Source organism: Phalacrocorax carbo, chromosome 6, assembly GCF_963921805.1.
Source record: "Phalacrocorax carbo chromosome 6, bPhaCar2.1, whole genome shotgun sequence".
Classification (NCBI taxonomy): Eukaryota; Metazoa; Chordata; class Aves; order Suliformes; family Phalacrocoracidae; genus Phalacrocorax; species Phalacrocorax carbo.
Window position 1 is genome coordinate 20,577,145 of NC_087518.1, and position 12,669 is coordinate 20,589,813.

The following is a 12,669-nucleotide window of genomic DNA, read 5'->3' on the forward strand; positions in this document are numbered from 1 at the left end:
TCCTTTGTATACTTAGATGAACATTTAAAAAATAAAATTATATTTATAAACAAACTAATCAACCCCAATTCAGATTCTCACTCTATAAGTGAATTTTAATTTATTGGTATGAGTATCTAAAAATAATGACTTTGAGTCTTCCCTAGATTAGAATACTGTAGTGAACTTGAAATATCTCCTTTATATTTTCATGGTTTATGCAATCCTAATGTACTTGCCACTCTAAATACATACCCATCCTGTTGTTTTCTCTCATCATTCTAATACCTTTTCTATTTTTCTGTCTAGATTGGGGGGATCCGATTCCTGTATGACAACTTGGTTGAGTCCTTGGAGAGATTTAAAACCAGCAGTGGGTTTGGGTGTATTTTAGCACACAGCATGGGCCTGGGCAAGACCATACAAGTCATCTCTTTCTTGGATGTACTTTTTCGGCACACAGAGGCAAAGACTGTTCTTGCCATTGTACCTGTAAGTAGCTCATATGAAGGACTGGCTGAGTGGCTTCCTTGCACTTCTTCCTTCTTTGTCTAGAGGAGATTGATTAGTGTCCTGTCTCACATCAAGTTCTGTCATACCCTTGCTGCTCTTTTCCCTCTTTCATTCCCTATGTCCCTGAGTTTGCATGCTGTGGTCTGCTCCTCTGTCTGTGCCCACCTGAGTGTCATTCCCTATTCTCATTTCTGCTCTTAACATCCCAAGTGACTCAACTGGGTTTTTAATCCTTCTATGGCTAACGTTTTCAGGTGAATACGCTCCAAAACTGGCTAGCAGAATTCAATATGTGGCTCCCAGCTCCTGAAAACCTTCCTGCTGATTATAACTCCAAAGAGGTCCAGCCCCGCACCTTCAAAGTCCACATCCTGAATGATGAACACAAGTAGGTGCCAGTAGAAGCCCTTTTGAACTCTTGGACTGCCTCTTATGGAACTGTTACCAGAACTGCTGTTGCAGATGGCTTAGTTGGGCTAATTCTGTGCCCTCAAATTCCAGATCTTTCTCACTCTGCATTTGTTGTGGGTGCCGTCTTGAGGATTTTGGTACCTGGGAGAGATTTACTGTCTCTTTCATTCAATGTTTATATTTGTACTTCCTTCTCACACTGCTCATGCACCTTTCTATTCTTCCCTATGTGCTGAGATCAGGAACTCAGAGACAGCTACTTCTGCAGAGAGGAGCAGAAGTGCTATGGTTTGTTTCTGGTGGCACACTGCTAATCCTGTCAGAGTCCTGCAACTTGTAAGGCATGTGTCCCCTATACCACATCTCTTGTATTTTAAATGTTAGGGGCTTTTTTCCCTGAGATTTTTCACACACTTAGGGATACTTCTACCTGAAACTGTGACTTTCTGTGAATTGTGTTGTCCTTGAGGGATTCTGGCAAGTTATACAGAGCCTCCTTGACCAGAAAGGAGAGAGATCAGTGATTGCAGTTACAGCTTGGTGTGGAGTGTATTCTTGGCTTGTTGATCTCTGCTTCTTTCTGGGTCATTTGTTTTTTATGGATCAGGACAGTGTAGTGATCCTAGGGAACTCAGTTCATCGGCTATGTTCATACACTTATCTTTGAGGTCTTCACCTCCTGGCTAAATGTACTTTGAATCTGCCGATGCTACTCCAGCCATGTGTTTACTATTGGATGGGATCTGGTGTCCTCTGGGAGGACTGAGTGAGGACAGTGTTTTGATCTGAACCAATACTGTGCAGGCTAGCAGGGAAGGAATAATTGAGGGTCACTAGCATTGGAAGAGAAAACAACAAGGCATAAATGATGATTACAACCACATACATTAGCAGCTCATTCTGAAAGTTACTTTTGCAGACGCAGTTTCCTCAACAGCTCTTTAAAAATGATGCTCTCAAGTTTGTTATGCTTTTGTACTTGACAAAATTCTACAGCTTAGTTCCCATAAGGATTTGTCAGTCTCAACCCTGCTACACCTGGCACATAAAAGGCTTTTTTCTTTTCCCCTGTACCAGATTGTCTCCTAAAGAAACTTTATTGTATTCCCCTGTCTGGTTTGATGTAAGAAAGTGCTTTAATTAATTGAATGAGTCTTTTTTTTCTCAGCAGACTCCAATCCAGTGGTTCAAACTGAAACTGGAGAGAAAGCTTACAGTTTATTTGGTTGGTTTGTTTTGCAGAACAACAGCTGCACGTGCAAAGGTGGTGAATGACTGGGTGACAGAGGGTGGTGTGCTGCTGATGGGATACGAGATGTACCGTCTCCTCTCACTGAAGAAGTCCTTTGCCACTGGCAGGAAGAAGAAAACAAAGAAACAAGCTGGCCCTGTCATTATTGACTTAGATGAGGAAGACAGGCAGCAAGAGCTTCTGAAAGGTGGGAGGCCAGTCCTTGAGAGAGTGAGTGATCCTGTTGTCCAGCTGGCTGTCAATGATGGCAGCACAGGGAAACAACCTGTAACTTGCTTTTAGCACCCCTGACATGATCAAACTTTGCTGGGCAGGATAGTTTCTTTGGAGACAGAAGGTTGTTGAGCTTTGATTGAATCTTTCATTTCTTGCAGTAGCTGCAAGTAAGCATGGAAGTCAGTTCACCAAACTTGGTGATTTGTCTGTGTGAGATTTACCAGTCTGATGCAAGACACTGAATTTGATGCAATACAGGTCATTGAGCAGAAATCAAGAGACAGTCATGTCTGGTCATTACCACATTATGCTAGATCAGAGCTAGTGTCTAGATGCATTTTATTTCCTGAATCAGCCTTGCTCTCTGCCACCCATGCATACTGCTTCTTTTTTCTTTTTGTCTTTCAGAGCTACCCCTCTTCTTTTTGTGAAGTTGGTGACCATATAAAATCAGAACTTTGTCTTATTCATCTCTAACTAACACTTAATGTTCCTTGTCCTCAGGGATTGAGAAAGCTTTGTCTCGCCCTGGCCCAGATGTGGTTATTTGTGATGAGGGACACCGGATAAAGAACTGCCATGCCAGTACTTCGCAGGCCCTGAAGAACATCCGCTCTCGCCGGCGAGTGGTGCTGACTGGCTACCCACTCCAGAACAACCTCATTGAGTATTGGTGCATGGTAGACTTTGTCCGACCTGACTTTCTAGGCTCACGGCAGGAATTCAGCAACATGTTTGAGCGCCCTATCCTGAATGGGCAGTGTATTGACAGCACCCCTCAAGATGTTCGTCTCATGAGGTATCGCAGTCATGTCCTGCATAGCCTGCTGGAAGGCTTTGTGCAGCGGTGAGTCCACAAGGAGTTCTTAATGGTGTAGTCCATGCAAACAGCTCCTTCATCCCAAATTAGCCTGCTTGTTTGCTGAGTTTATGCAGTACAGCTAATCATGCTGCCTTATAGAATCATATAGGTTGGAAAAGATCCTTAAGATTATCAAGTCCAGACATTAACCTAACACTACCAAGTCTACTGCTAAACCATGACCGTAAGCACCACATCTACATGTCTTTTAAATACCTCAAGGATGGTGACTCAAACGCTTCCCTGAGCAGCCTGTTCCAGTGCTTGACAACCCTTTTGGTCAAGGAATTTTTCTCTAATATCCAATCTAAACCTCCCCTGGCACAACTTGAGGCTGTTTTCTCTCATCCTACCACTTCTTACTTGGGAAAAGAGTATGATACCCACCTCACTACATCTTCCTTTCAGGTAGTTGTGGGGATTGATAAGGTCTCCCCTCAGGCTCCTCTTCTCCAGGCTAAACAACTTCAGTTCCCTCAGCTGCTCCTCATAAGACTTGTGCTCTAGACCCTTCACCAACTTCATTGCCGTTTGCTGGACACACTCCAGCACCTCAGTGTCCTTCTTGTAGTGAGGGGCCCAAAACTGAACACAGTACTACAGGTGTGGCCTCACCAGTGCCAAGTACAGGGGCACGATCACCTCCCTGCTCCTAATGGCCACACTATTTCTGATACAAGCCAGGATGTTGTTGGCCTTCTTGGTCACCTGGGCACACTGCTGACTCATGTTCAGCTGCCTGTCAACCAACACCCCCAAGTGCTTTTCTGCTGGGCAGCTTTCCAGCCACTCTTCCTGCCTGTTAGTGCAGCATGGGGTTGTTGTGATCCAAGTGCAGGACCCAGCACTGAGCCTTGTTGAACTTCATACAATTGATGTTGGCCCATCTATCCAACTTCTTAGGCTTGAGTTTTAAACAGGTACCTTATCTGTCTTTGGGAGGATCTTAAGCATACAGAGAAAACCACAGAGGAGGTCCTTAGGTTAGCTGCTCCATATTTGTTTCAATCTGTCTTGTTCAATCTGTCAACTGCAAAGTGGTCCTTATGGGTCTGTTTTGCCTTGGGGAGTAGAAGTAAAGTTGGTTTCCTTTGGTACCACAGACTCTGATAATGGAGAACACCACCTCTAACTACCAGAGTGACCTCAGGTTTATTCTGATGTCTTAATAGTTAATTTGGATGTGCATTTCTGACATCCTCTACCCAAGGATCTGAAAGTGTTTCATGAACCTTCAGTTTTGAAAAGTGACAGCGTCTCCACCACTCTGGAAATAAATCAGCTTTGTTTCTCAGATGAGGTTTCTAAGATGCTGGACCAGTGGCTTGGATGGAGTGTCTTAGTCATCGGCAGAGCTAAAAAGAGATCTCAGATCTTATTTCTGTTTGTCAGCTGCCATGGAAAACAGGGCTTCCGTCACCCTCCTAACACTGTGACCTGTGCTAGAAGATTGTAAGATTTGAGATCTCTGTAATTGTGCTTACAGTTGGTATTTGGCTGGAGGGAGAGTATCTTGGAAGTGTTGTGCATTAGAGAAGCATGGAACTAGAGGTCTTTTTACCTGCAGCCAGGTGGGCAAGCAGTAAAAATTTTTACCCAACAGGCAGCCACAGAGACATCAGATTAGGAAATTCCCTTCCCTCTGTTTATTTCTCTTTCTTTATTTCCTCCACAGGAGAGGCCACAATGTGCTGAAGGTTCAGCTCCCATCTAAGGAAGAACATGTTATTTTGGTACGTCTTTCAAAGATCCAGCGGGCCCTTTATACGGAGTTCATGAACCGTTTCCGAGATGCAGGCAACAGTGGCTGGCTGGGACTGAACCCACTCAAAGCTTTCTGTGTCTGTTGTAAGGTATGTTTTGGCAGGAGCTGCGAAGAAATATTCTAGTATGTAAGGGAAAGGCAGGAATATGAGTGAAAACAGGAGATAAAAATGTGGTTGCCAGGTGCATCTTCTCTCCCCAGGTGACCCTGCAATGGCCCAGCAGAATTCTTATTCCCACTTCCAGAACTGGGGTGCAGGAACGTTAAATGTCTTGTTCAAATTTGTACAAGAAACCCATAGCCATCAACTGAACCGGTACTGGGCTGACACCTTAACAATTTACCTGCTACAGTGCAAACAAGCAGCTTCTGCATTTATGCTGTGTGGGGTGCATAGTGGCTTTCTGTTTTGTTCTCAAGGAAAAAATCTGGCAGTTTTAAGAGAGCTTTGTTTAAGACTGTTTATTTCTTGTGTCATTGTGGAGTCATGTTTTCTGTTTTCACTACCTTAATGCAGTCAGACTGGCTTTCTCTGCAGTGCCTTACAGTTCTGTATGGGAATGGTGATGAGGTGATTGAAGTATTAGTTCTTTCTTTTGAATGGCTGTGGGGGCTTTCAGTCCACAATCATTGGCAGGCAGCAGGCTAGCGCAGGCTTAACCACTTTCTTTTCTTACTCCTTCAGATCTGGAACCATCCAGATGTGTTGTATGAAGCTCTGCAGAAGGAAAATCTGGCAAATGAGCAGGATTTGGATGTGGATGACCTTGGCACAGCAAGTACTAATTCCCGCTGCCAGCCTCAGGGAATTAAAGTCAAAACAGAGAGTAACGCTTTGGCATCATCAGTTGGAGAAGCTACCAATAGCAAGTTCCTGCAGAGTGTTGGCTTCAACCCCTTTCAGGAGAGAGCAAATCAGGTCGTTACTTATGAGTGGGTGAGTACCACTGCTGGAAAACTCTTCATCTGGAGAGCTTTGGTAAAAGTAGACTAGATACTTACTCTGAAAGACTGTACCTCTTTCTATTAGGGCAGTTTTCTGAACCTAGAGCAGAGAAAAGACTCTTCTGTTTGAGTTGGGGATTTCTCATCCACTTTCTCTGCCACAGAGTATCTTGATAAGCATGTCTGCATGGCACTGGGTAGGGATTTTGGGACTCTCGTGAGGCTGGAGTGCAGGCAATACTCTCTTATACCATTGTTTTCATCTGACCAAAAAGGCTGTGGACTTTGTTATTCTAAAAAATGTGTTAGGGTTAAGTTTAATCTAGATAAGATTGTGGTAAATCTAGTGGTCTAGAGGAAAGGTCTTGAGATAAAATCATGAGAGGTTAAGAGGATGCTCATTCACCCATACTCGAAGAAGCTTGTTATTTGGAGCTTCTGGAATGGGAGGTAGCAGCAGTAGTTGGGAGTAACATTGGCACCTGAACCTGGCTGGATGTATGTAACCCCGCTGCAATGACTTATTGCTCTCACCTTGAGACAGGATTGTTGAACTAAACAGGGAAGGAGCAACTCCACCTATAATAGTCTTCCATTTCTCGGTAGGCCAAAGACATCTTGTGTGATTACCAGACAGGAGTCTTGGAGAACTCACCCAAGATGGTGTTACTGTTCCATGTAATTGAGGAAAGTGTGAAGCTTGGAGACAAGATCTTGGTCTTCAGGTAAGCAAAATATCAACAGCTGATCCTACAGTCACTAAATACCAGAGTAGTTGAACCCCTCTGGTATTAGGAGGTTGTTACACAGGGTAAGTGGTGTGGTGGTTCCCCTTTTCTCCTTTGTTGTATTAGATCCTGGTTTTCCTCCATGAATTTTATACTTCTGCCACTATCAAATTTACTAGTCAGAGGTGTGCTGCCACAAACAGGGTTTGACAACTGTCAGTGCTGTCATGGTTGGGGAAGAGTTCTGATAATCCACTTTTACTGCTGTGGGGCCTTTTCTCCTGAACAGAGATCTTGGTTTTGCAGCCAGAGCTTGTCCACCCTATCTGTCATTGAAGAATTTTTGGCAAAGAGACCAATGCCAAGTCCTCCAGGCTCAGATGGAAGTGTTCACAACTGGGTCCGAAACATCAACTATTACAGTGAGTGCAGCCAATCCTCCTCTCTTTTGATGTGGCACTGTTTGATCCTCTGTGACACACTAATTCCTGGAAGTCATCGTCACCCACCATCTACTTGTAGTTGTCCCTGGATGTGAAAATGCTCTTCTGAAGCATTCTTCTGATGAAGTCTCTTTCATATTGTTCTTATTTAGTTGCTTGGGAAGACGGTGTCTGTTTGATAGCAACTAACTCATAATTTCTAAATCCTCTTTTTGATACCTTACTCAGAAGATGCTAGACATCTTTAACATCTCACTTACACACTAGTGCTTTTTTAAGTTGTAAAAGATACTTTTTGCTTCCTGTCTGGCTGTTTTCTAGATCTTGCTTCCCAAACCAGAATCACCATGGAATGCTTTCACTAGCTTGTGGCTGTGAATTCCTCCTCCCCTCTTCCCCAGCTTTACATCTTGTTCTGGCATGGGTTGTTGCTTTGTGTGGCTACTCTACAGGCCAGGACTGAGAGGAGCAGTGGATATGGTGTTCCTGATTTTTGCAGAGCTGCCAGAAGCAAGCTGCTGCTCAGGAAAGGAAACATGATACCCCCTGCACTCCTTTAGACCAGTACTCTCTGTGCTCAGATCCAGTCTATGGGATTTTGCCAAAGGCTTTCACAATTTTGCTTTCTTTTGGTTCCTCGAGCTTCAAACATACATGAGGCCGTTGTGCCTGCTGCTCTTGCTGCTGTTTGTCTTGCCTAATAGGGAGCCTTAATGGGCTAGGTGTGTTGTAACACTCCCAGTCTTGGCCTTGCAAGCTTGAGTTGAACAAATCCCAACCTGGCTGGCTGCATTACACCTGCCTGGCTGGGAAAATTAGAGGTAGAGTGGTCCAGTTGAGCTCTTGGAGTGCATGACTTGAGGAAGACCTAGAATTGGTTGGGAACCAGTGCCAAAGCTCAGTGTTTGGGCAGTGGTTTTTTCCTGATGGGATTCCCCCAAACATAAAGAGCTTTTAAATGTGTCCTTAATTTCCTCTCAGGACTGGATGGCAGCACCTCTGCCTCGGAAAGGGAAAGACTGATTAACCAGTTCAATGACCCCAGCAACACCTCTGTTTGGCTCTTCCTTTTGTCCACACGGTAAGTTGGCTGGAGCAGAAAGGCACAGTGGAGGGCTCACACTGATGCTCTGTGTGCATCTGGGTTTTTAAGTTCTTACCTTCCTTTGTAATATGCTCTCAAGACTTTATGGAATGATAATGCCATCTGCTTCTGAATTCCCTAGGGGTGTAGAATTTTAGCCTTAGTTCTCTGCAACAACTTAACAACAGTCTTGGAAATCAAAGGTGGGTTTGAAGTTGCCTGTATGACTGGAGGGAACTTTCCATAGACACCTCATCTATGTGACATCTGTCCTGCCTAGAAGCTTTGAAAATTGGCCAAGGCAGCAATTTGAAATTTGCCTTTAATTTCCAGTGCTGGGTGTTTGGGCGTCAACCTCATTGGAGCAAACAGAGTGGTGGTGTTTGATGCTTCTTGGAATCCATGCCATGATGCCCAGGCTGTGTGCCGAGTGTACCGCTACGGGCAGAAGAAGCCATGCCACATTTACAGATTGGTTTCTGATTACACCCTTGAGAAGAAGATCTATGACCGTCAGATCTCCAAGCAGGGCATGTCAGGTAAGTGTGGATGGACATGGCGCTCCACTCTTTAGTTTGCACTCCTTTTAGCTCCTTTAAGTCCTGTTTCTGTGGTTTTCTTAACTCTTTTTTTTTTTTTTTTTTAAGGTTGAAAACCAGACAGCCAAAGTAGTAACCTAAACACTATCCTAGGACTGTTTGATGTTTATGAGTTGGCAGTGACATGAGACCCTATAAGAAATTTGTGGCAGAGCAGTAGGGGTTGTAGAGCCAGCATCCTGTAGCAGCGTTGTGCTGCCAGTCCAGTGCAGTGCCATTTACCTTCCCTGCTACTCTCCTGGCTGCTACAAGAGACTAGAGACTTGGGGGGTAGTCATATTGTTTTCCCCTGCGCCTGGGCATTACTTGACTTAAACTGGTCATTACTTATTAAACAGCTCTGTGCCTCCATTTCTCCGGCAGCAAGAGAGAAAAAATAGTAAAATTAAAGTGTATATATTGATAACTTTGGTGCTTACTTAGGAGCCAAGAGTAATTCATTATTCCAGTTCTGACCTGTCCTTGTACCAAAAGTATCTGTTGTGCTGCCTTGTGCCAGCTGTTGAGCTGCTCTCATAGAGCATGCAGCTGAGGGTTGTGGTGACCCAAAAAGTTCTGCTACCTGTGTCCTTCTTTGTCTCGAAACCCAACTGCAGAGGCAGCAGCCTGGCGTGATCAGCTCAGCATGCTGTTTTGCACATGAGGCGGAGTTCCCTGGCAGCTGGCCTGGCTCCCAAGAGAGTCTTGGATACAGATGTTTTCTCCATGTGCTCCCATTTGCCCTGTGTGCAGGAAGGAATGTCCAAGGAAAACTTTCAGGCTCTTGTGAGGGGGGAACTGTGGCTGTTTTTTCTGAGCTTTTAACTCAAGAGTTCTGTAAATAACCAGGTGCTGAAATTAACTTGAGCCTTTTTGGTGGGATTTGTTGGAGGGCGTGTACAGGTGTGGCTGCAGTTCTGTCCCAGGGCTTCTATGTTTTCAGCCTTGCGATGTGAGATCATCATAATCAGCCATCACCATAACTAGCTTCATGTTCATGCATGCCAGGAGCTCAGTGACCTGCACTGCATTGCTGTGCAGTCTGGAGCACAAGGCATTTGTCAGCTTGACTTGGTCAAACAGGCTCAACTCTGAACACAGCTGATGATTTTTCGCCCTGCCCTGACCTTTGAAGAAGGCTTCTGGGGATCGTGCAGATTGCAAGGAGGGATCTCTCTTAGGACAGGAGTATAGAAAGGGCAGCAGGCAGCAGTACCCATCTCTTCCCTTCTCTGCTCACTTTGTTCCCTCTTTTCCAGATCGGGTGGTGGATGATCTGAACCCAGTGCTGAACTTCACCCGACGGGAGGTGGAGAACCTGCTGCATTTTGTGGAAGAGGAATCTGATCCTGCTCAGCTCTCCCTCAATCCAAGCAAGATGAGAGAGTCTGTTCTACAGTTAGCCTGTCTCAAGTATCCTCACCTCATCACCAAGGTAAGACCAACCTGCTTCCTTGCTGGCACAGCAGAGCACAGGCAGGAGGAGGTTTAGAGGAGTATGACTCTGTGCTGGGGACATGGTGGCAAGAAGGTTGCATATGTGCGCGGGTTAGGAATAGGTAAAAAATCCTCTAGAGAGGGCCCTAAGAGCCCAGCCCTTCCCTGCAATATCTTCTACAGGTTTAGAGCCACATCTGTCCTGGACAGGTTTGGGGGCACGTTGTAGGTCACCCCTTTCTTCAACTTGGTGCTGTGCCAGGAAGGTGGCAATGGCATATCCCAGTTTGCTGCCAGCTCTCTTCATGGGGTGGCTTTAAAACAAAGCTGGGATAGCCAGTACTTGCCTGTGTTGTGAAGAGTTTTACTGGTAGGGTGGTGCTGCAGAGTGGGCCTGTGGCTGGGTGCCACTGGGCTCTGGCTGCGCTCTTAGCCTTTGGCTTGTGGGTGCCCTTGGTAAGCGACGGCCTTGGCTGGGCAGGCTTAGCAATGGTGAGCAATGGCTTATCTGATTCTGTCACTCTTCAAGCTGAGCCTTGGTCACATCCACAGCATTGCCCCACACATGCTTTGTCATGACCAGCTCTGCCTCCCAAGTCCCTTCTTCCCTGCTCTGGCCTGGCATGGAAACAGTGCTGATGCAGGGACCGGGTGGCTGCCATTTGGGGCATGTTGGTTCCCTCTTGTGGTGGGTTGGTGTTAAAACCTCAGTTGCTGTGGGGTTGCAGGAGCCTTTTCAGCATGAGTCACTGCTGATCGACCGGAAGGAGCACAAGCTTACCAAGGCAGAGAAGAAAGCAGCCAAGAAGAGCTATGAGGAGGAAAAGCGAGCATCCGTCCCCTACACCCGGCCGTCCTACGCACAGTATTACCCAGCCAGTGACCAGAGTCTGACGAGCATCCCTGCCTTTAGCCAGAGGAACTGGTGAGTACCTGCCTCTTCCCCTTCTTCCCATGCTGTAGATGTGAAGTGAGAGGGCAGAGGATGCTTAGCCCTATCAGTGGGGGCACTGCACTTTCCTCCCTCCTCTCACTAGGCGACCAGCCCTCAAGGGTGAGGACAAGCCGGTGGCAAGTGTCCGCCCAGTTCAATCCACCCCCATTCCTATGATGCCCCGGCATGTCCCCATGGGCAGTGGAGGATCAGCCTCAAGTTCCAACCCTGCCATCAACTTCCCCATCAACTATCTACAGCGAGCTGGTGTCTTTGTGCAGAAGATTGTCACCACCACAGGTGAGTTGCTGATGCTCCCATTGAGTTCAGTTGTGATGAGCAGGATGAGTTGTTGATGCCCACATGGGCTGTGGGCAGATGGGCATCAGAGCCACTGATTCTGCCTTTCTGCATTCGCGTGCTTCCCTTGTACCTGGAGCACTCTCGGCAGGTGTACAAGGACCATGGGACTGGCAGTTTGTTGGGAGAGAACTTCCCATGAGAGGGCTTGTAATACTGTCACCAGCTGATCTTTTTGGGATAGGAGAGATACTGTGCCAGAGCAGCATGGCTTTTGCTTCCTCAGCTTCTGCTGCCTTCCTATGCTGCTCAGAAATAAATCCAGGGCTTACTTCTAGCACAGTGCATAGGAGACAGCTGCACTGCAAGCAAAGGGGTTTGGTGATGCACCTCCCCACTCTTGATTATGGCTGGGTGTGTAATTCCACCAACACTGTTCTGTTTCTTCCCCCACTGCCAGATATTGTGATTCCGGGTACAAACACATCCACTGATGTACAGGCAAGAATCAGTGCTGGTGAGAGCATCCATGTCATCCGAGGGACAAAAGGTAAGTCTCTCTGTCTTGGTAAGACTTGTGGATAGGGTGCTGGACAATGCTAATTAGCAAAGAAAATTATGTAAAAGCATGAATCAGTCCCTTGAGAGGAAAAGAAACAAGATGGGGAGGAGATCTGCACTCTGCAGTGGCCCTACTGCAGCCCATGGTTTGGGTCTGCTGTTGTAGCTGATGCTTCAGGGCTATTACAGCTGTGGCTGCTGCTGCCTCTGAGAGGAGCTGTTGAACTTTGCGGCTGGGTGCCTTATTCTCACAACACCCGCTGCATATACTGGGGCAGCCAAACACTTCCCAGTGGTCCCAGAGCAAACTTAGTCCCAGGCATTAAGTTCCACGTTTCCCACCAGCAGCACATTGGGAGTGGGGTGAACTCCAACTGGGAAAGCTGAAAGGGTGGAAATGAGGAGTGAGGAAGGGGGCAGAAACCCCGCACTGATCTCCCTGCATGATCTGTGTGCTGGCCTTATACAGTACTGCTGTCCTATTCCTGCCCAGGCAGCCTCACAGGCTCACAGAAACCATGAATGAAATTGTTCTGCCCCTCTTCCAGGGACGTATATCCGGACCAGTGACGGGCGGATTTTTGCTATCCGGACCACTGGGAAGCCAAAGGGCAATGAAGACCGTCGGACAGCTGTCTCAGGTAGGAGCTTGTGAGCACTG

The 12,669-nt window shown here is 46.5% G+C and overlaps 1 protein-coding gene across 7 annotated transcripts in view; it reads left to right on the forward strand.

Moving 5' to 3' along the window:
* RAD54L2 (RAD54 like 2) overlaps window positions 1-12,669 on the forward strand; it is a 72,093-nt gene that overhangs the window by 53,373 nt on the left and 6,051 nt on the right. For all 7 annotated transcript variants that reach the window (XM_064454118.1, XM_064454115.1, XM_064454122.1 and 4 more), the window contains 15 exons: window positions 289-471; window positions 747-880; window positions 2,146-2,342; window positions 2,876-3,218; window positions 4,909-5,086; window positions 5,684-5,935; window positions 6,550-6,668; window positions 6,978-7,093; window positions 8,096-8,195; window positions 8,532-8,737; window positions 10,036-10,211; window positions 10,942-11,138; window positions 11,251-11,447; window positions 11,908-11,997; window positions 12,557-12,649. In XM_064454118.1, coding sequence (XP_064310188.1) covers window positions 289-471; window positions 747-880; window positions 2,146-2,342; window positions 2,876-3,218; window positions 4,909-5,086; window positions 5,684-5,935; window positions 6,550-6,668; window positions 6,978-7,093; window positions 8,096-8,195; window positions 8,532-8,737; window positions 10,036-10,211; window positions 10,942-11,138; window positions 11,251-11,447; window positions 11,908-11,997; window positions 12,557-12,649 — 2,581 coding nt within the window. The remainder of the gene's footprint in view (window positions 1-288; window positions 472-746; window positions 881-2,145; window positions 2,343-2,875; window positions 3,219-4,908; window positions 5,087-5,683; window positions 5,936-6,549; window positions 6,669-6,977; window positions 7,094-8,095; window positions 8,196-8,531; window positions 8,738-10,035; window positions 10,212-10,941; window positions 11,139-11,250; window positions 11,448-11,907; window positions 11,998-12,556; window positions 12,650-12,669) is intronic.